Source organism: Chanodichthys erythropterus, chromosome 2 (assembly GCF_024489055.1).
Source record: "Chanodichthys erythropterus isolate Z2021 chromosome 2, ASM2448905v1, whole genome shotgun sequence".
Lineage (NCBI taxonomy): Eukaryota > Metazoa > Chordata > Actinopteri > Cypriniformes > Xenocyprididae > Chanodichthys > Chanodichthys erythropterus.
Window position 1 is genome coordinate 35,419,272 of NC_090222.1, and position 22,419 is coordinate 35,441,690.

Consider the following 22,419-nt stretch of genomic DNA (forward strand, 5'->3'; position numbering starts at 1 on the left):
ATTGTGTGGTTGCCTGGCTTTCGCACATTCATTAAATGGTTTGTTTTTGTGGTCTTCTACATGTACATGCTGCACAAAGGTGCCAATAACCGCGAACTTTGAGTCATATTATAGTTAGTGCAGTAAGTGAAGTCGATGACACGCCACACCACCAGAGGCCGCTGTGGAACAGACGGCGTTTGCAGCACTTTTCCCCGCTGCTTGTTGGTGCGATGATGTAATGAAGTAAAAGAAGAGTAAAGATGGCGGAGAATAGCGGCACGGATCCGGCCGTGGAGACGAACACTGAAGAAAATGCCGCCGCTAGCGCGACTATCATTAAGGTCACCGTCAAAACACCGAAGGATAAAGAAGAAATAGCCATCGCCGAAGACTCATCTGTCGCACAGGTGATTTTTTCGCGATTTCGTGTTGTTTGTGTCACCCGGGCGTTTGTTACACCAGCGGCTAACAGCTTTAGCCGGCGAGCTAACGATTGACGACGAATAGCCAGAGCCGAAAATCTACGCAGTGGATATTTAAAATGACTTTCACTTTTGATATCACTTTAATGAGGCTATTCTGAGCAATTTATTCATTGTATTTTGTTTTATATAACGTATGTGAAGTTGGGTTTTCTAACTCGCGGTTGCCTTTAAAGAAACGGCCTGCTCATGTAGAAGGTTCTAGTCTGTCATCATTGGTCGCGCTCTTTCTGTTTTGCTAGTATTTTTGCCTTGAAAATGTTATGGATAAACGAAATAACACGTTAAGTGACTTTTCATTTAAATGTTGTGCTATGAGACTCAGTTTATTTGACTAATAGCTGTTTTATGCTGATGTTTACGAGCTTAGGCTTAATAAAAGGGAACGTAATGTTCCTCCAAAGTGGTGTTGGGTTGCTCTGATTTAATTTGTAACATCATATCCCGCATGTTTTGACCTCTTAACAGTTTAAAGAAGAAATCTCCAAAAGATTTAAGGCGAAGCAAGACCAGTTGGTTCTGATTTTTGCCGGTAAGATCCTGAAGGATGGAGACACGCTCGGTCAGCATGGCATCAAAGACGGACTCACGGTTCACCTGGTCATCAAAACCGCACAAAAGTAAGAGGACCAGCTTTTAGGGTCGAAACGGAATTGGCGTTTCCATATGCAAAGCCATATTTGTGTTAAAATATGATGCCTGTGCAGTTTGAATGGCTCACTTTTAGGGTGTTTTGTGTTTGTAGGACTTCAGGTAATGGTAGCTCGCAGACCTCTGCCTCTTCTGGCCCTGGACCATCACAGGGCAACAGTGACGGAACCGCTAACCCCAGTCCGGCTGGCAACCTGGGCACACCCCAGGGCATTGGGACATCCCCAACCCCCTCACAGCCAGCCAATATACTAGGTGAATTATGTTTTTAAGTTTGTTATTGTCTGTTTTTAAATATAATTCCACAATGTTGTTGTAATGTTTTGTGTTGTGACTGATGTTATTATTGTTAACCTATTAAAATTGTTTTTAATTGAAATAATGCTGAAATGAAATGAAAATTGAAGTGAAACCTTTCCTTGGCAGCTGAATGAAAAATGTTAAGTTGAAGTACTAAAATTACTAAAACTGGAATATAAATTAAAGCTAATTATAGATATTAAAAAAACAAAAATAAAATAGTATAAATATAATAATAAAATTAAACTATTAGAAAAAAAGAAAAAGTACAACACAATTACAAAAACGTTTAATTTGTAATGAAATAACTGAAAATATAAAAATAAATATTTATCAATATTGTAATGGTAAATAAATACAAAAAACCACTGGTTGCAACATACAAGAGAGAATAACTGTAATATGTTTATAATATTTGAGAGAATATTTTAGTATGTTCATACTTAAATTCTAGGTCATGTAATCATTGCAACACAAACTGGTGTGGTTCCAGAATTTTGTTGCAATGTTCACAAGAAGAATATTTGTTCAATTTATTGACAGATTGCTCCCCATTCCAACCCTAAATTTAGTTCCTTTCATACAAATAATAGTTGGAAAGACGAATATTGTGAATCCTAATACAGTTCATTGTAAGATAATACTATGCTTTTATCTTGCTTTTTGTCCTTATGTGTTTTCAGCTGGGTTTGGTGATCTGTCGGGCCTGGCCAACCTCGGTATGGGATCTGCCAACTTCATGGAGCTTCAGCAACAGATGCAGCGACAGCTCATGTCTAACCCCGAGATGCTGTCTCAGATCATGGAGAACCCGCTTGTGCAGAGCATGATGTCCAACCCTGACCTGATGCGGCAGATGATAGTGGCCAATCCACAGATGCAGCAACTAATGGAGCGCAACCCAGAGATTTCACACATGCTTAACAACCCAGAGCTCATGAGACAGGTATGTTATTAGTCATGTACTACAGCATTGAAACTGACACGTTAATTTGGCTTGATTTGATTTTACAACACACTTTTTTTTTTTTTTTTTTTTTTTTTTTTTTTTTAGACAATGGAGTTGGCACGGAACCCAGCCATGATGCAAGAGATGATGCGTAACCAAGACCGGGCGCTTAGCAACTTAGAGAGTATTCCCGGGGGTTACAATGCTCTTCGGAGGATGTACACTGACATTCAAGAGCCCATGTTTAGCGCTGCACGTGAACAGGTCAGATTTATTTATTTATTTAAAACTTTAAAAAAAAAATTAAAATCTGGTTGTCGCCTACAATATTGATCAATTGCAATGCTGAAGTGAACATATTGTGTTAAGTCGTAACTCTAATTTGAAATGACAACAGTAAATGTTATATTGCGTCATCTTCTTTTGAATAGTTTGGAAATAACCCTTTCTCTGCATTGGGTGGAAATGCTGAAAACTCTGGAACACAGCCCTCCAGGACAGAAAACCGAGAGCCCCTGCCAAATCCCTGGGGTCCCCCTGACACCACCGCTGCCACCACCACCTCTGGGACAGCTACCACCACCAGCTCCACCACAAGCTCGACCACACCCAGTGTGTCCAACCCTTTGGGCATTGCCTCCTCTAACCTTGGAAACGGTAATAGCATTTTATGTAAACATTTATCTTTAATTGTAAAGCAAGGTGCATGGATTGGTTTGAGGTTATGTTGTGGAGAATTTGCAAGCATATCATTTAAGTGCACAGATTATTTTGTCAATAATTAATCAAATATTTATTCTGGTCAAATACTGCATAAAAGGGTGAAATTTACATCGCCATGTAGTATTACAAAGGATCTCAAATGAATTGATTTCATGTTAAACTTTTTGTGTGTGTGTGTGTGGTTCACTGTTAGGCATGTTCAACAGTCCTGGCATGCAAAGCCTAATGCAACAGATCTCTGAGAACCCTCAGCTTATGCAGAACATGCTTTCTGCTCCTTATATGCGCACCATGATGCAGTCCCTGGCCCAAAATCCTGATGTTGCCTCACAGGTAGCAAGACCATCATTTGGTAGTTCCCATAAGTTTTGATTTGCTATGATGATCTCATATTAATACAAATACATTTTTCAGGTATTGATGAACAACCCCCTCTTTGCCGGAAATCCACAGCTGCAGGAGCAAATGAGACAGCAGCTACCTGTATTTCTACAGCAGGTGTGTCCCATTGGAATTGTTGTAGATTTGGGTTTCATGTACTATTGTGCTAACTGACTTGTTTTTGGACTTGCAGATGCAGAACCCCGAAGCCCTTTCTGTCATGACAAATCCTCGAGCCATGCGAGCCCTTATGCAGATCCAGGAAGGACTGCAAACCCTTCAAACTGAAGCCCCTGGTCTCATGCCCAGGTGCAGTGTTTTTTTTTTTTGTTTTTTTTTGCAGTGTAATATATTATTTTTTATTTATATATATATATATATATATATATATATATACATACACACACACACAATTTTTTTATTATATATACTATTTTATATTCCCAGTTAAATATTTTTGAGAGTATACTGAGAGTTATATTGCTTACAGTACTTAATTCTCTACAGAGTGAGAACCTCTAGAGAACACATCCTCTTTCTACTAGTTATTTCCCTCTTGGCTTTGTTGCCAAGTAAATCCAGCTTCCTCTAGATTACAGCACACATGTTTGCCTATTAAAGGGATAGTTCACCCAACAATGAAAATTATCCCATGATTTACTCACCCTCAAGCCACCCTAGGTATATATGACGACCTCTTTCAGACGAACACAATCCGTTATATTTAAAGATAATATCCTGGCTCCTCCAAGCTTTTTAATGGTTGTAAACAGGGGGCCACATTTTGAAGCAAAAAAAAAATAAATCATCCATCCGTAATAAAAGTAATCTATACGGCTCCAGGGGGTTAATAAAGGTCTTCTGAAGTGAATTGATGTGTTTTTGTAAAAAAAAAACAAAAAAAACAATCTAAAACCATAAATTCAAATAACTAGATTCCGGCAGACGACCGTGTGCATACTGCGCAACTCGACTTGCGCGAAATGAGTAACCCCTGACGCGATGTATGACGCAGGATGTAGGACTAGCTTAAGCTTAGACTAAGGCTGGGCAACAAACTGAAGCTGCTCTTCTATCAAAATTCTCAGACATTTCTCTTTAAAAATGATCATTTTAGACTTCTAATTCATGATCGGTCTTATGTTTTGCTCTCTCCTCCGAGCTTCCACATTCGTCATTGCGTTGGATCAGAGGTTTCTCTTCTGCCACAAATCACGCGTACAGCCGTTTGCTGAAAGCTAGTTATTATAGTTAAAGTTTTTTTAAATATGGATATTCTTCTTGCAAATACCCATCGCTTCACTTCAGATGGCCTTTATTAATCCCCTGGAGCTGTATGGATTACTTTTATTATGGATGGATGAGTTTATTTTGGCTTCAAAATGTGGCCCCTCGTTCACAACCATTATAAAGCTTGGAGGAATATATCTCCGATTGTGTTCATCTGACAGAAGATAGTCCATAAACACCTAGGATGGCTTGAGGGTGAGTAACTCATGGGATACTTTTCATTTTTGGGTGTACTAACCCTTTAAACATGTTTGTGTTATTCCATTTATGGGAACAATTGGTTGTTAGATTCAACAATCAAATAAGCAGTGTGTCAATATCTGCTCTTTCCCAATTAAATTCCTTGCTTCTTTCTAGTCTGGTGCCTGGTGGGATGCCTGCAGGGATGCCTGCTGGGATTCCTACTGGGATTCCTGGTGCCCCATTGCCCACAGGTGTGAATGTGACTCCTGAGAATCCTCCGCCCTCAGGCCAGGGCCCCGCCCCCACCCCTGCTGCTGGAACTAATCCCGCCCAGCAGCAGCTCATGCAACAGATGTTACAGATGTTTGCTGGAGGGAGTGCATCGGTACTCGTGTTTCTTTGTTGCTGCTGTTATTTACAGTTCTTAACAGTGTAGTGTGTAAATTTGACTGTACTTACTTTATTTTATTTTGCTTTGCAGACTCAGACTCCAGAAGTGCGTTTCCAGCAACAGCTGGAGCAGCTGAGTGCCATGGGCTTCATCAACAGGGAAGCCAACCTGCAGGCCCTCATCGCCACCGGGGGCGACATCAATGCCGCCATCGAAAGACTGCTCGGCTCCCAGCCTTCTTAATTCCATCAGCTGAGAGCGTGCGAAGGGAGACAAGAAGCAAACATAGTCCTTCATCACATAAAATCTGACAAGTCCTACATAGACAGAATTCCAATTACTCCAATCTTGTTTTTTTTTTTTGTTTTTTTCCTTTTTTGTTGTTGCTTCGATCAGTTGATCTCTGAATCAAAAGCAATGAGGTTTCAAATTTGTTTCCTTGAACAAAAAAAACAAACCAAACCAGAATCGCTGTGGAATGACGTCACACTAATCCCTCATCACTAGTAAGATGGGACAGAGCTTACATTTGCTGAACCAAGTCTAAGTTACCATTCCTTACAATTAGATCATTCTCACCTGAGGCACTACTCGGTGGTTAGGGGAATAAAATCCATCCGCTTGAATTCCGAGGCCAGAGAGATTCTTGTCTTCTGTGAGAATGCTTGGTTTCCTTAATTTCTCTATTTCTCCTAATTCATGCCTGATCAAACCAGTATTTATTGCAGAAATGTAGAGCTTACCCTTTACTCCCTTTCCACCTTCCTCAGTTGACGTTGATTTGAGCGTTCCTTGACATTTGATGTGTTAATCGAAATCTAATAGACATGAACATGTTGGAGCACTATAACACCTTGACTCTGATCGCTTACACTTCAGCTATTTTAGAAAGGAATGAATTTGGAGATGAGATTTTGAAAAGATGTTCAGTCATCTCTTAGTCGTTTGCCTTTTGTGAGGAGTGTACCTCAATTGACCGTAAAGGCTTGTCATATGGGTAAGGCTGTAACAAAGCATCAATAAAATATTTCTCAGCTTAACAAGCAGTGGCGAACGCAGACACCATTTGTTTTGACCATATCTTCATGCTTTGACATAGGAGTATTCTAGTGCCTGGAACACACTTGTATTGTATACTGGATACATCATCCTCAAGTTGCTCTGGCAAAACAAACTGGTTACAGCATGATAGTGATGCTAGCTTCTCTCAGTGCTAACCAACAGCCATCTACTAACAGAGTTTTGATGTGAATTAAAATGTTCATTTTTTTTGCTGCACATCCATAATCCACTCTTTATTCTACTTGAATTACAATACAGAAACCTGCATTAATTGAGGTTTGTATTTCATTTAAGCCAACATCTGATTTTGTCTTGAATCCAATGTGAGTCACTCTTTGCAGTGCTTTTATAATGGTTTAAGAAGTATTGCATGATCATATTCTCTTATAACAACAATGATTTTAATTCACCTGAGGGTTGCGATTATTGTCAGGCTATTGGAGGTCACACAAAAGTCATTTGTTCGTCTTGATACATTGTACTACATGCGTTTATGTCTGCTATCACAAAGCTTTAAGCATTAAGACTGCTTTGCTAGATACCTTAAATAACATATCTTGGTAATGTACTTTGGCCAACAATATGATAAGTTGGCCTTTGAAAACCTGGAATTTTAAAACTGTGAAATCCAGGACTGGACGCGTTATGGTGAATTCAGATTCTGTTATGCTCATCTGTAAATTTTTTCTTTGTGGGTGCATTTACTATAAAAATGATTTTTAAAAGATAATTTAAAAAATTATGGAAGTTCATTGGTCAAAGTCTCAAAACCATGCACTCATAAAAATAAAGGTTCTAACCATTTTGGGTTCCCCAAAGAGCAGACATTTTTTTCTTAGAGTGAAGAAGGTTTTTTTCCCCTCACAATAAATAACATTTAGTGCATTTGAAATGCTCAATGGATGTTAAAGGTTCTCAATAGATGCCAATGAGGAACCTTTACATTTAAAAATGTACATGTTGTGTCGAGCTAGTATCAACAAATCTTTTGAAGTTAAGAAATCCTTTTGTGCTAATACCTTTACAATTTTAACTGAGGGGTTTACTTGTTGCAGCTGAAGCCCTCACCCCACAAAGGAAGTCAAGACAAAAGGTTGGGAGGTCTCAGAAGTATATATTGTATTTACATACAAGTATGGCATCGTTAAGAAAATAGATAAACGCTAATAACATGCTATAGTAAAGAAAGCGTTTGCTTAGGAGCCAAGCAACACGATACAGCTCGAGCGGTTTATACGGTAGAATCCGTGCCAGACCGTCAAAAAAGAAGTACTGACATTATTTGTGATTTTATAACATATTTATGTATCGCCAAAATATAAAAGAAAACGTTTTTGCGCCCAAAAATGACTAATAATTCCCTTAAAATAACTTTAATTTTTAGCCTGCAAAAAAATAACACTGTTTTGTGGTTTCCTTCATTTTAATACCGCCCTTTAAAAAAAGGAAATTAATAATTCGTGTTTCGTTCAGTTTTCTGCTTTTTTCCCCTCCAATTTATCTCTAGGCCACGCTTTTGTAGTTCGTAGGCACTACCATGACACTACATTTCCCATGAACCATCAGCGCGGAAGTAAGAAGTCAGCTGATGTTCTTGTTGGGGTGCTAGAAGTTGTTGCTGTAATCTCGCGTATATTTTAAACGTTTATTACTATATTTGCTCTTTTCATTTGAATTATGTTGCGTCCTAAAGCATTAACACAAGTACTCAGTCAAGCGAACACAAGCGGAGTACAAAGCACGCTGTAAGTATATGAAATTCAACCTTTGTTCATATCAATAGCTTTAGCTGGCATATAATCTCACATGAAACAATGATAATGTGCATTTGTGTTATTCAAAACATGTTCACTTAAGGTATTTTGTTGGGTAATGTTGTCTTGCGTGTTAAATCATCAACAAATGTCATATTCGTGCAGTAGATCCAAACGTGATTGGATAATTGTTATACTTAGAAATATCAGAATGTCTTTGCATTAGATTAAATATCAAATCAAATACCATTTATTTAAAACAGTTTAATATAACACACATTTTTTGTGAGCTCAAAGAGAAGTGACTGACATACATCCACTAAAAACACCCAGACACAGTTAATTAAAAAGACTGAGCAAAAATGTTGTTTGCAGATGTCATTGTGGTGTTCATATAATTTTTGCCCACATTACAAGTCAAAGTCAAACTATATAAAGTGTTTTTGTGGTGTGTTTTATTTTATTTTAGGTTATTGAACAACGAAGGCTCCCTGTTGGCGTATTCTGGATATGGAGACACCGATGCAAGAGTCACTGCAGCTATTGCCAGCAACATCTGGGCGGCTTACGACAAAAACGGACACCAGGCCTTTAATGAGGACAAACTGAAATTCATACTGATGGATTGTATGGTAAGAATAAAATTTTACAGTTGGGTTATAGTAAATGATTGTGAATGCCAATCTTAAAGATATGCAAGTTCTACACATATTTGTAAGATATGCAAATTCAGCAGAGCAACTGCTCTTTTCCATGCAAATCTGTTTCTGGAAATTAAACCATACCAGAAATAATACTAACATGATGAACTACTACAATAGTCTTTCTTTAATATGTGTTGCATTTTCTCTGTCTTTACAGGAAGGAAGGGTGGCCATTACACGTGTTGCTAACTTGTTGCTTTGCATGTATGCCAAGGAGACAGTCGGCTTTGGGATGCTTAAAGCCAAGGTGAGGTGTGCCTTAGTCATTGAGAATTATGAACATGATGAACAGTCATAAATAACTGTGTTTTTTTATGTTCACAGGCTGAGGCTTTAGTGCAGTACCTTGAGGAACCGCTAACACAAGTGGCAGCGTCGTAGGATCTACTTTGACGTGTGGATTTGTGTACAAGATCTTGGCCTTTATACAATAATATCTATGGCTTTATTTATTTGCATACTCAAGTTGATTGCTGTATCAAATTATGTGGTTATAAAACCCAAAATAAGTATTATTGCATAAACATTAATTAATCCATTTGAACTGCATTTCCCTTTTTTATTTTCCTTTTTTGTTTGTCTCAGGATTTTTTTGCAGTCAGTGATCAGGCTGTCTTATGGAAACTTGCTTCTGCCACAGAAAAAAAGCATAAATAGGGTAACTGCGGTTTTGTTTTTTAAATCTCATAATTCTGACTTTTTTCCATGTAATTGCAAGTTTATATCTCACAATTCTAACTTGCAATTGTGAGTTAATAACTTCCAATTCTGTGAAAAAATGTTAGAAGATATAAGAGATATAAGCTCACAATTGCGAGGAAAAAAGTCAGAATTGCGGGTTTATATCTTGAAATTCTGACGTTGTTTTTTTCTCCATTTTTTTTTTTTTACCCTGAATTTTATCATAACTGCAAGTAATAAAGTCTGAAGTGTGAGATATAAACTTGGAATTGCAAGGGGGAAAATTACTTTAAAAAAAAAAAAATATATATATATATATATTTCATATATTTCGTGGCTAAAACAAGCTTCCATAGTGTTGTGTGTCAGAAATATTAAATAAATCTATTTTGTTTTTGCAACATGTTGTTGTTTTTCCTTCTTTAAAACACTTTTTTTTTATTATGTCTGGAATAATATTAAAGGGGACCTATACTGCCCCTTTTACAAGATGTAAAGAAGTCTCTGGTGTGCCCAGAATATGTCTGTGAAGTTTCAGCTCAAAATACCCCACAGATCATTTACCATAGCTTGTCAAATTTGCCCCATTTGGGTGTGAGCAAAAACATGCCATTTCTGTGTGTGTCTCTTTAAATGCAAATGGGCTGCTGCTCCCAGCCCCTTTTCCAGAAGAGGGCGGAGCTTTAACAGCTCACACTTCGGTTGCTCAACAACAACAAAGCTGGAGAATCTCACGCAGCCAAAATGGTGATTGCCAAACCTCTACTACAAAAACTCTTCTTCTTCTCTAAAGCAGCCCAACATGGCATCACCCCCTTTGTTGAATGTTCTTAGGGGCGGGGTTTATGTAAATTTGGGGGTTAGTGATGTCCCCACCCTGAGAAGAAGCTTGTAGTCCTTAAACAGAATTCTTTAAAGGAACACTCCACTTTTTTTGAAAATAGGCTCATTTTCCAACTCCCCTAGAGTTAAACAGTTGAGTTTTACCGTTTTCGAATCCATTCAGCCGATCTCCGGTTCTGGCGGTACCACTTTTAGCATAGCTTAGCATAGTTCATTGAATCTGATTAGACCGTTAGCATCGCGCTTAAAAAATGACCAAAGAGTTTTGATATTTTTCCTATTTAAAACGTGACTCTTCTGTAGTTAAATCGTGTACTAAGACAGACGGAAAATAAAAAGTTGTGATTTTTTAGGCTGATATGGCTAGGAACTATACTCTCATTCAGGCGTAATAATCAAGGAACTTTGCTGCCGTTCCATGGCTGCAGCAGTGCAATGATATTACACAGCGCCCGTGAGCCCCTGCTTGCACAGAGAACGTGCCTTGCAACCATGGAGACGTTTGTGAGAGACGCTGTATAATATCATTGCACTGCTGCAGCCATGGAACGGCAGCAAAGATGTTGTTTATGCTCAAACAGCAACATTACACACTAACTAAACTTAAAAAAGTGAAATCATAATCAACCACCCCTTTAAAACCAATACTTACAAAATCAGGAATATATCTATTTTATTCCCCTGAACATTGTATGTTGCAATGTGTTTAAAGATAAAATATCACTGTTATGTCAGTTATAATGTGTGTTTCAATCATGTAATCCAAAATATCTACCAAGGGAGGGGCTCTTCCATGGTAAATGTCTTCCTCATCTTGGGAGAGACTGCTTAGAAGAAAATGATTGGTTGTGGATGGTGTGTATGTCGTATTTTCATTGGCCGAGCAGGTGCACTATTGCACACAGTTTCGTATGACTGCACCTGTGCTCGCCCTACCTGTTTGACCTGACTTGAGCGCAGCTAAAGTCACGCCCACCTTCCCCAGGTACAGCACATCTGATAGCGGAACTGCCAGGCTAAATAACAGAGCTAGTTCCTTGTACAAACAAGTGAACTGTCCACCATAAACTAGGATTTCATTATTATGTAGTGCTGTTTTTCTGCTCTTTTTGGTCAGCCGCTGTAGTATAGCAAGGGGAAACTGTCATTCTTGATTCTCCTTGGGATTTTGACTCATGCAGCATTAATCTAGATTAGTGAAGGTAGATCTGCTTACAAGAGTGACAATATGGGGTCTGATGAGGCCTACAACTTTGTTTTCAAAGGTAAGTTTTGACACTTCTGCATATAGTTACGGTGGCAATGCGTGTTAAACAATCTATTGTAACCTTAAACTGTCTTTCAGGTGATGTTTAATTAGTTTAATTATCAGGAAAACCATTCATCCAATGTTTTTGCAGTACTTGCAGAGAATGTCATTTACTTTGGACATTGTTATATTATACCTGCAACTGAATTCCTCCTTTAAGTAAAGCTCTGAGGGTTGGTTTACCACAAAGCAAATGCAGTCCTATAGGATGGTTGAAATGTGATTTCCATGACAACAAGGGTTTGTTTACACAAGATTACTGAGTTCTGTTACTCAGTATAGGAGGGGAAATAGTTATACCTGTTGAAGCCCATTGTGAAACTGATCTGCCAGAGCAATACACAAACGACAAAACGTTGGTTTCATCACAATTAAATTGAAGCAACAAGAACAGGAAATACTTAGAGGAAACCATTTAAAAGAAGCAAGATCATAATCATTTAAAGGGTCAGCTTTAATATGTTTCTCACTTGTCCCGATGGTTTAATCAGAAATAACAACACTTTTAAATACACAGATATTTGTGCATGAGTTAATTAATACTTCTTATTGGCTACTATGAAAACCATGTGTATTTATTTTTTCCAACACTCTATTATCGTCCCATTTCCTGACATAATATGATAAATTACCTCCAATCCCAGCAATGTCATGATAGTCCTGCATGGGTGGAGTGTTGACTTTACTTCTGACATGTTTGAGTCATTCTTGTTTGCACCTACAATTACCAGGGTTTTCATGTGGTGAAGTGTTAAACTGTTCATCCAGTGTGGGTTTGTTCAGGCAGGATAATACAAGGATTATATCTACTTCTGTCTCAAGTTTTAATGAACAACAAGCCCAGACTATTTCCTCATAAGGATGCCGATGTGTGATTGCATAAGATGTATTACATCTTAATGTTGCAATTCAAAAGAGTGATAATTGCATTGAAACATGACCTACTTGTAGTAAAATGATGGAACATTGTAGAGATGAATAACCCTTGATTTGTTTTCTCACTCTATAAATTGCTGAATAAGTTTATGACGTTAGGGAGAAGTGGTGTTAGCATTTCTCACTAGATAAAGATGCATTTATGTGTTTGGCAGAAGCTTTAATCTAAAGCAACTTATGAATTTGTGTGTTCTCAGGGATTTGACCTTGCACCCAAAACCTTATATTCAATCAAAAAGTGTCTGCCAAATGCGTTAATATAAATGTTTTGAATATGGCTTATCAAATCAGAATTTAAAGTCAGAATCACTCCTTATTATCAAATAATTTCTTAAACTCCAGATATTTCTTAAAGTTCAAGACAACAAACATTACATTGTAGACGATTGCATCATGAGTCTCTAAATGGCTGGTCCTTTAATCCGCAACTAATCATTGATTTTAGTGTTGCTAAATATACCAAGTAATTGTGTAAAACAATCGTGGGGTTTATCAAAAATTTTTATGGGTGGGTTCAGTGAGTGCTCTATAGCAAGAAGACACTATATAGCCATAACACCAAGTCTAGGTTGGTGGCATTTCTATACACTCAGTAGAAAAGGTTATATATTATAAACTTAAAGGCTTCTGTCAGGCGCTTCATATATAGAACCTTAACTTTGTTTTAAATCCTTTTATATTTTTATTTAAATCCTTTTAAATAAACACCAGAAACAAATTCCGAGTATGGGACACCATTGGCCATGTCACATGAACATAATTTATCACTAGAAAAAAATTAAAATAACCACAAAGTATTATGCAATTATTTAAGACATTTCTCCTTTTTGGCATAAGGTATTGAAGAGTGTAGACTCTGTGACTCATATGCATCTCCATGTTTTGTTGCAGTGGTTCTTATTGGAGAATCTGGTGTTGGGAAGAGCAACTTGCTGTCACGGTTCACCAAGAATGAATTTAATCATGACAGCCGGACGACCATCGGAGTGGAGTTCAGCACAAGAACTGTGCAGCTAAATGGTCTCACCATCAAAGCTCAGATCTGGGACACAGCCGGACTGGAGCGGTACCGGGCCATCACTTCTGCGTGAGTTTTGCATGGTATAACGTTTAAAGACCATACAAATGGTGCTGCTAAACAAGCAAATCCGCCCCTAATTCACCATAAAATGATAATTCATTACTCAGCATCACGCCATGTTTTTTTTTTCTTCTGTGGAACATAACACACTTGTTGACAACAATATATACTACCATTCAAAATTCTTATAATTTATTGGATCAAAAATACAGTAAAAATGTTCATTTTCTGGTTTCTATTTCAGTTATTTCAAAATGTAATTTATTCCTGTGATCAAAGCTGAATTTTCAGCATCATTACTCCAGTCTTCAGTGTCACATGATCCTTCAGAAATCATTCTAATATGCTGATCTGCTGCTCAAGAAAATATTCTTATTATTATCAATGTTAAAAACAGTTGTGCTGCTTCATATTTTTGTGGAAACTGTGATGCAAGTTTTAGGACTTTTTTGAGGAATAGAAAGTTAAAAAGACCAGAATTTATTTGATATAAATATTTTTTATAATAAATAAAACTATCAATTTCCTTTTAAAGAGAAACTTTTGAATGGTAGTGTATTTATATTATAATATTTTACTATATCATTCACTATTTACTTTGCAAGTCTTCTGAATACAATAACTTTGTGTGAGAATGTCAGAATAATTCTCTCTACAACTGTGGTCACCACTTTGAATATGTATATATGCAAATGCATTATTGAATTGTCATTCATCCATTCTTGAGCAATCTGAAAATAATGTAGCATTGCATATTTCACTACCTGTTGCTGTACAATTCATTTCTCACCTGTCATTCTAAATCATATTCTGTTGTCATTCTATATTACATAATGTTTTATGACAGTGTTCTATTGAATCAAAAAAGGAAGTAAATCCAATCACCTGACCTGATATGATCTGGTTTCCTATGCTTCAGATATTATCGAGGAGCAGTTGGAGCCCTACTAGTCTACGACATTTCAAAGCACTTGACGTATGAAAGTGCCGAGCGCTGGTTGAAGGAACTCTACGATCACGCAGATGCTCATATCGTAGTCATGCTTGTGGGCAATAAATCGGACCTGGCAGCAATACGGACCGTTCCAACAGAGGACGCAAAGGACTTTGCAGGTCCTATTTTTATGATTGATATATATATATATAAATATTACAAATTATAATGAGTTGTTATTGGTATATATATATATATATATATATGAAAACTTACTCCAGCAACTTACAAGTCTATTTTTATTAATATGTTATTGTCATTTTTTTTCTAGAAAAGAATGGTCTTCTGTATATGGAAACCTCAGCTTTGGGGTCAGTAAATGTTGAGGAGGCATTCAACACTGTGCTTGCAGGTAAAGCTACTGTTTATTCTGAACACATCAGACCTTATTTACATGTACTTTACATGTGTTCCTTGCCCTCTGGATTTATCCTCTTCAGTCAGACTTGAAATAGTGTATACAAGCACTCGACCTCATTACCATAATCATGTTGTCATTACTGTTTCTCTCAGAAATCCATAAAAAGGTGAGTAGCAAAGAAGTGACTCGAGGCTCTATCAATGCTGTGACGTTGTCCCAACCCAAATCAGATGATGCACAGGTGGAGAAGAAGGCCTGCTGCAAGAACATGTGAAAGAACGTTCTGGATGTTCAGAAGGACTTCACAAGGATCCTAATGGAGTTGTGAATTCAGCTTGTACAACAGAAAGAACCAGTATGGCAAAAAAGCAAAAGGAAATTCATTTCATTAACTGACATAGCCATATTTGTATTCATAAATATTATGTAGGCTTTTTAATATTTGTCAGGTTTGACAAGGATTATTTGACCTAATTTTTTATTATTCCTTTATTTAACCAGGGGAAGTCATATTGAGACTATAGTCTCTTTTTCAAATACATTTGAATGTATTTTCCTCCATATGTTCCCTCTTAGTATATTAGATTTTTGTTTGTACCTGTAATTTAAGAAATCTCAAGCCAAACCTTTTTTTTTCTTACTTACATACTTTAAGCACATGCTTTTATCCAAGGTCACTTACAAATGAGAAATACAACAAGCAATTAATGTTACTCAGCATGCTGGAGAAATAACATTATCACTTTAAATAGTATGTAAGATTGAGGAAAGAACATATTTTTCCATTTACACATTTATTTTAACATTTAATTAATTTTAACATTTTTTATTATTTAACACTAATCAGCTCAATCAATATTTTGTGCTATTAATATATATATATATATATATATATATATATATATATATATATATATATATATATATATATATATATATATATATATATATATATATATATATATAAAATAATCAGCTAAGTGCTGATTTTTATCTTCATAATGAATGCTTGACATTTTTGCACATTATATTTTCATTATCATTATGATAATATGATCACTGATGCTGGAGGTATTATCAATTGCTGTTGTTAAAGCAAAAGAAGTATATCCAACATGTAATTTTTTTTCAATTATAATTAAAGCAGGAATATGTAAGAAAAATGTCTGAATTGTTTTTTTCCACAATGAATTTTAAGTGCATTTTGAAAAAAATGTCCAACAACAACAAAAAGGAAACCGTTTATACATCAAAGTTTGAAAATGCACAGACAACAGGGGCATAGCCGTCATTTTAGAAGTGTGGGAGACAGAAATGTTGGGTGTAATACCAGTTTTTATCTGACCTTTGTCTAAATGATTTAAATCTCTTTTATGCTTTTAATTTGAAATCAATTTGCTTTTAATGAGAAATCAAATACACTTCTGAACAATAACCAATATCTAATATTTTTCCCTATATTGTATGACAATTTTATGATTATTTACGACAAACATGTGCATTAAGTCCTTATGGATTTTATACAATGTAAAAAATAAAGAATAAAGAAGAAAATACAGTACCTATCAAAAGTTTGGAAACATTATGTAACTGTGCAATTGAAATGGGCTTATGTATCTTCTGCTCAACAAGGCTGGATTTATTTAAAAAAAAAAAAAAAAAAAAAACAGTAATATTGTGAAATATTGTTTTCTTTGTGAATATATAGTAATCTGTAATTTATTCCTGTTTTCAGCATCATTACTCCAGTCTTCAGTGTCACATGATCCTTCAAAAATCTTTATAATATTTGATGCTCAAGAAACATTTCTGATTATTATCAATGTTGAAAATAGTTGTTCTGCCTAATATTTTTGTGGAAACCATGATACCATTCAAACATTTGTGGTAAGATAAAAAAAGAGAACACTTTTATTCATTAAGGATGCATTACATTTTGATGAACTCTCTGGTCATCAAAGAATCCAGAAAGTATCATGTTTTCCACAAGCAAATCATCAAATCATGCTAAAAATTCATCTTTGATCACAGGAATAAATTACATTTTAAAGTATATTCACACAGAAAACACCTATTTTAATTTGTAATAATATTTGGCAATATTACTGTTTTACTGTATTTTTTGAGTAGTCTAAATGCAGTCTTGGCGAACATAAGAGACTTCTTTCCAAAACATTAAAAATGTTGTCAATTAGCACTGCATTTTTCATATACTTCATTGTCAATAAGTACCTTGAGATGGCTTGAAAAACACACATAAACCATATCTTGTCGCAATCGTGTATTTTTCTTCACGTTTCATCAGTCAATACATTTCTGCATATTTTTTTTTCAGCTGCTGCTACAGCGAATAGCTGGATTACTTATAGGAAACCATTTTGAATTCTGCGAGAGAGCGCCCTCTGGCTTCCAGTATGAATGACATATATACACAAGAGTGAGCACTCCGTAATGTTTAGATCGCCTCATTTTAGTTAAAGGGTTCACCCAAAAATGAAAATAATGTCATTTATTACTTACCCTCATGCCGTTCCACACCCATAAGACCTTCGTTCATCTTCAGAACACAAATTAAGATATTTTTGTTGAAATCCGGTGGCTCAGTGAGGCCTGCATAGCCAGCAATGACATTTCCTCTCTCAAGATCCATTAATGTACTAAAAACATATTTAACCCTCATGTTGTGTTCGGGTCAATTTGACCCGAACACCAATTTTCTTTTTCCCGAAAATACTAGTTAATGTTATCGCTTTGGACTGAAACTTAGTGACTTTGTTCCCAAAGGGTATAACTAAATCTCAATATTTTTTTGGACATTTTCTTAATTTTTTGTGGGGGTTTTGTTACCTTGTTACACTCGTGGTGTTCCCGGTCAAAAATGACCGGCCCATAAAAAATAGCTTATAAATCACTCATTATACCATATTTTCACCCAATCTTGGATTCAATCTTTTTGTCAACTTGTTCTCTTTCAATTAGGACTGGTTTTATATTTCTGTTTGCATCTGATTAATCATGGGCCTCATTTATCTGAGAGTAGGCATCTCATTTTTTGAGTAAATTTTTTAAAATTTTTGAATAATTTTGGAAATATTAAATAAAATCTGAAGAAAATTGGTATTGTTGATCACACTAGTCTACTCTAATGTTTCACCAGGAATTTTGTTTTGAAACTTTTGTTTTGTAAAAAATATGGCACATAGTCACACTTGTGGTGTTCCCGGTCAAAAATGACCGGCCTATAAAAAATAGCTTATAAATCACTCATTATACCATATTTTTACCCAATCTTGGATTCAATCTTTTTATCAGCTTGTTCTCTTTCAATTAGGACTGGTTTTATATTTCTGTTTGCATCTGATTAATCATGGGCCTCATTTATCTGAGAGTAGGCATCTCATTTTTTGAGTAAAAAACAAATAATTTGTGGGTAAATTTGGAAATATTAAAAAAAAATATGAAAAAAATGGCTACTGTTGATCACACTAGTCTACTCTAATGTTTCACCAGGAATTTTGTTTTGAAACTTTTGTTTTGTAAAAAATATGGCACATAGTCACACTTGTGGTGTTCCCGGTCAAAAATGACCGGCCTATAAAAAATAGCTTATAAATCACTCATTATACCATATTTTCACCCAATCTTGGATTCAATCTTTTTATCAGCTTGTTCTCTTTCAATTAGGACTGGTTTTATATTTCTGTTTGCATCTGATTAATCATGGGCCTCATTTATCTGAGAGTAGGCATGGTCAAAAATGGTCACAATGGCCGACCATTGAAAGTGAATGGGAGAGACTGAAAATAACAGAACAATTTAGTTTTCAGGAGCATGTTCATTATTTTCATGTACATATATGAGCATATGTGCTTGCAAACATCGAGCCCTTGGACCTGTGCATGTATCGATACATTTATACACACGCTACCCAGACACACACACGTTAAAACATACAAACTTTTTTGAGTATTACACACATTCTTTTCCACAGAGAGAAATTTGATCCTACCCTAACCTGCATCTAATATACATTTATCCATCTGACATTACCACACACACACACACACACACACACACACACACACACACAAACTGGCCGTGACTGCAGTGACCCGGCTTCAAAAGAAGAAGGATTTGCTTTATAATTAAAATTTCCTGATAATTCACTCACCCCATGTCTTTCTTTCTTCAGTTGAAAGGAAAATAAGGTTGAGGAAAACTTTGCAGGATTTTTCTCCATATTGTGGACTTCACTGGAGTACAACGGGTAACTTCTTCATGAGTTTGACAACACATGTGCTGCAAAAGTTCACAACGCAACCAAATACAAAAACACGCTGCAAAAGTTCACAACGCAACCAAATACAGAAATGCGCTGCAAAAATTCACAACGCAACCAAATACAAAAACATGCTGCAAAAGTTCACAACGCAACCAAACACAGAAACGCGCTGCAAAAGTTCACAACGCAACCAAACACAGAAACGCGCTGCAAAAGTTCACAACGCAACCAAATACAAAAACATGCTGCAAAAGTTCACAACGCAACCAAACACAGAAATGCGCTGCAAAAATTCACAACGCAACCAAATACAAAAACATGCTGCATAAGTTCACAACGCAACCAAACACAGAAACGCGCTGCAAAAGTTCACAACGCAACCAAATACAGAAACGCGCTGCAAAAGTTCACAACGCAACCAAATACAGAAACGCGCTGCAAAAGTTCACAACGCAACCAAATACAGAAACGCGCTGCAAAAGTTCACAACGCAACCAAATACAGAAACGCGCTGCAAAAGTTCACAACGCAACCAAATACAGAAACGCGCTGCAAAAGTTCACAACGCAACCAAATACAGAAACGCGCTGCAAAAGTTCACAACGCAACCAAATACAGAAACGCGCTGCAAAAGTTCACAACGCAACCAAATACAGAAACGCGCTGCAAAAGTTCACAACGCAACCAAACACAGAAACGCGCTGCAAAAGTTCACAACGCAACCAAATACAGAAACGCGCTGCAAAAGTTCACAACGCAACCAAATACAGAAACGCGCTGCAAAAGTTCACAACGCAACCAAATGCAGAAACGCGCTGCAAAAGTTCACAACGCAACCAAACACAGAAACGCGCTGCAAAAGTTCACAACGCAACCAAATACAAAAACGCGCTGCAAAAGTTCACAACGCAACCAAATACAGAAACTCGCTGCAAAAGTTCACAACGCAACCAAACACAGAAACGCGCTGCAAAAGTTCACAACGCAACCAAATACAAAAACGCGCTGCAAAAATTCACAACGCAACCAAATACAAAAACGCGCTGCAAAAGTTCACAACGCAACCAAATACAGAAACTCGCTGCAAAAGTTCACAACGCAACCAAATACAAAAACGAGCTGCAAAAGTTTACATGCACAGGTCCAAGGGCTCGATGTTTGCAAGCACATATGCTCATATGTGTACATGAAAATAATGAACATGCTCCTGAAAACTAAATTGTTCTGTTATTTTCAATCTCTCCCATTCACTTTCAATGGTCGGCCATTGTGACCATTTTGACCATGCCTACTCTCAGATAAATGAGGCCCACGATTAATCAGATGCAAACAGGATATAAAACCAGTCCTAATTGAAAGAGAACAAGCTGATAAAAAGATTGAATCCAAGATTGGGTAAAAATATGTTATAATGAGTGATTTATAAGCTATTTTTTATAGGCCGGTCATTTTTGACCGGGAACACCACAAGTGTGACTATGTGCCATATTTTTTACAAAACAAAAGTTTCAAAACAAAATTCCTGGTGAAACATTAGAGTAGACTAGTGTGATCAACAGTAGCCATTTTTTTCATATTTTTTTTAATATTTCAAAATTTACTCATAAATTATTTGTTTTTTACTCAAAAAATGAGATGCCTACTCTCAGATAAATGAGGCCCATGATTAATCAGATGCAAACAGGATATAAAACCAGTCCTAATTGAAAGAGAACAAGTTGACAAAAAGATTGAATCCAAGATTGGGTAAAAATATGTTATAATGAGTGATTTATAAGCTATTTTTTATAGGCCGGTCATTTTTGACCGGGAACACCACAAGTGTGACTATGTGCCATATTTTTTACAAAACAAAAGTTTCAAAACAAAATTCCTGGTGAAACATTAGAGTAGACTAGTGTGATCAACAGTAGCCATTTTTTTCATATTTTTTTTTTAATATTTCCAAATTTACTCATAAATTATTTGTTTTTTACTCAAAAAATGAGATGCCTACTCTCAGATAAATGAGGCCCATGATTAATCAGATGCAAACAGAAATATAAAACCAGTCCTAATTGAAAGAGAACAAGTTGACAAAAAGATTGAATCCAAGATTGGGTGAAAATATGGTATAATGAGTGATTTATAAGCTATTTTTTATAGGCCGGTCATTTTTGACCGGGAACACCACAAGTGTGACTATGTGCCATATTTTTTTACAAAACAAAAGTTTCAAAACAAAATTCCTGGTGAAACATTAGAGTAGACTAGTGTGATCAACAATACCAATTTTCTTCAGATTTTATTTAATATTTCCAAAATTATTCAAAAATTTAAAAAAAATTACTAAAAAAATGAAATGCCTACTCTCAAATAAATGAGGCCTATGATTATTCAGATCCAAATCAAAATATAAAACCAGTCCTAATTGAAAGAGAACTTGTTGACAAAAAGATTGAATCCAAGATTGGGTGAAAATATGGTATAATGAGCGATTTATATGCTTTTTTTTATGGGCCGGTCATTTTTGACCGGGAACATCACATGTGTTATAGGGTTTTGAACACAACCTGAGGGTTATATCAGTTCATGTGAGTACAGTGGTTCAGTATTAATATTATAAAGCGACGAGAATTTTGGTGCGCCAAAAAACAAAAACAAAATAACGACTTATATAGTGATGGCCGATTTCACTGCTTCAGGAAGCTTCAGAACATAAATGAATCAGCGTGTCGAATCAGTGGTTCGGAGTGCCAAATATCCGAACTGCTGATTCGACACGCTGATTCATTATGCTCTGATTCTTCCTGAAGCAGTGTTTTGAATTAAATATGTTTGTAGTACATTAATGGATCTTGAGAGAGGAAATATCATTGCTGGCTATAGAGGCCTCACTGAGCCATCAGATTTCAACAAAAATATCTTAATTTGTGTTCCAAAGATTAACGAAGGTCTTACGGGTGTATAACAGCATGAGAGTGAGAAATAAATGACAGAATTTTCTTTTTTGGGTGAACTAACCCTTAAAGAATAAAACGACAGGTCATGCAAAAAGTGCGGGGGACGCGTATTCTACATGACAGACAATTGTATATATA

The 22,419-nt window shown here is 36.2% G+C and overlaps 3 protein-coding genes across 4 annotated transcripts; all 3 read left to right on the forward strand.

Annotated features, from left to right (window-relative positions):
• Positions 1–236: 236 nt before the first annotated feature.
• ubqln4 (ubiquilin 4) lies at positions 237–5,817 on the forward strand. 2 transcript variants are annotated; one of them, XM_067397038.1, is made up of 11 exons: positions 237–389; positions 933–1,084; positions 1,210–1,370; positions 2,099–2,361; positions 2,470–2,628; positions 2,796–3,021; positions 3,281–3,420; positions 3,502–3,585; positions 3,662–3,777; positions 5,116–5,326; positions 5,423–5,817. In XM_067397038.1, exons 1-11 carry the CDS (start codon positions 243–245, stop codon positions 5,573–5,575), a joined length of 1,812 nt encoding a protein of 603 aa, XP_067253139.1. In that variant the 5' UTR covers positions 237–242; the 3' UTR covers positions 5,576–5,817. The 2 variants fall into 2 exon arrangements, with proteins under 2 accessions (XP_067253139.1, XP_067253147.1); XM_067397046.1 differs by having other exon boundaries at positions 2,853–3,021.
• Positions 5,818–7,969: 2,152 nt separating this feature from the next.
• lamtor2 (late endosomal/lysosomal adaptor, MAPK and MTOR activator 2) lies at positions 7,970–9,858 on the forward strand. Its single transcript, XM_067397059.1, has 4 exons — positions 7,970–8,139; positions 8,618–8,780; positions 9,010–9,099; positions 9,177–9,858. Exons 1-4 carry the CDS (start codon positions 8,072–8,074, stop codon positions 9,231–9,233), a joined length of 378 nt encoding a protein of 125 aa, XP_067253160.1. The 5' UTR covers positions 7,970–8,071; the 3' UTR covers positions 9,234–9,858.
• A 1,496-nt stretch (positions 9,859–11,354) lies between these two features.
• On the forward strand, positions 11,355–15,901 carry rab25b (RAB25, member RAS oncogene family b). The gene is made up of 5 exons (XM_067397068.1): positions 11,355–11,641; positions 13,513–13,708; positions 14,622–14,815; positions 14,968–15,048; positions 15,210–15,901. Exons 1-5 carry the CDS (start codon positions 11,605–11,607, stop codon positions 15,329–15,331), a joined length of 630 nt encoding a protein of 209 aa, XP_067253169.1. The 5' UTR covers positions 11,355–11,604; the 3' UTR covers positions 15,332–15,901.
• Positions 15,902–22,419: the final 6,518 nt, after the last annotated feature.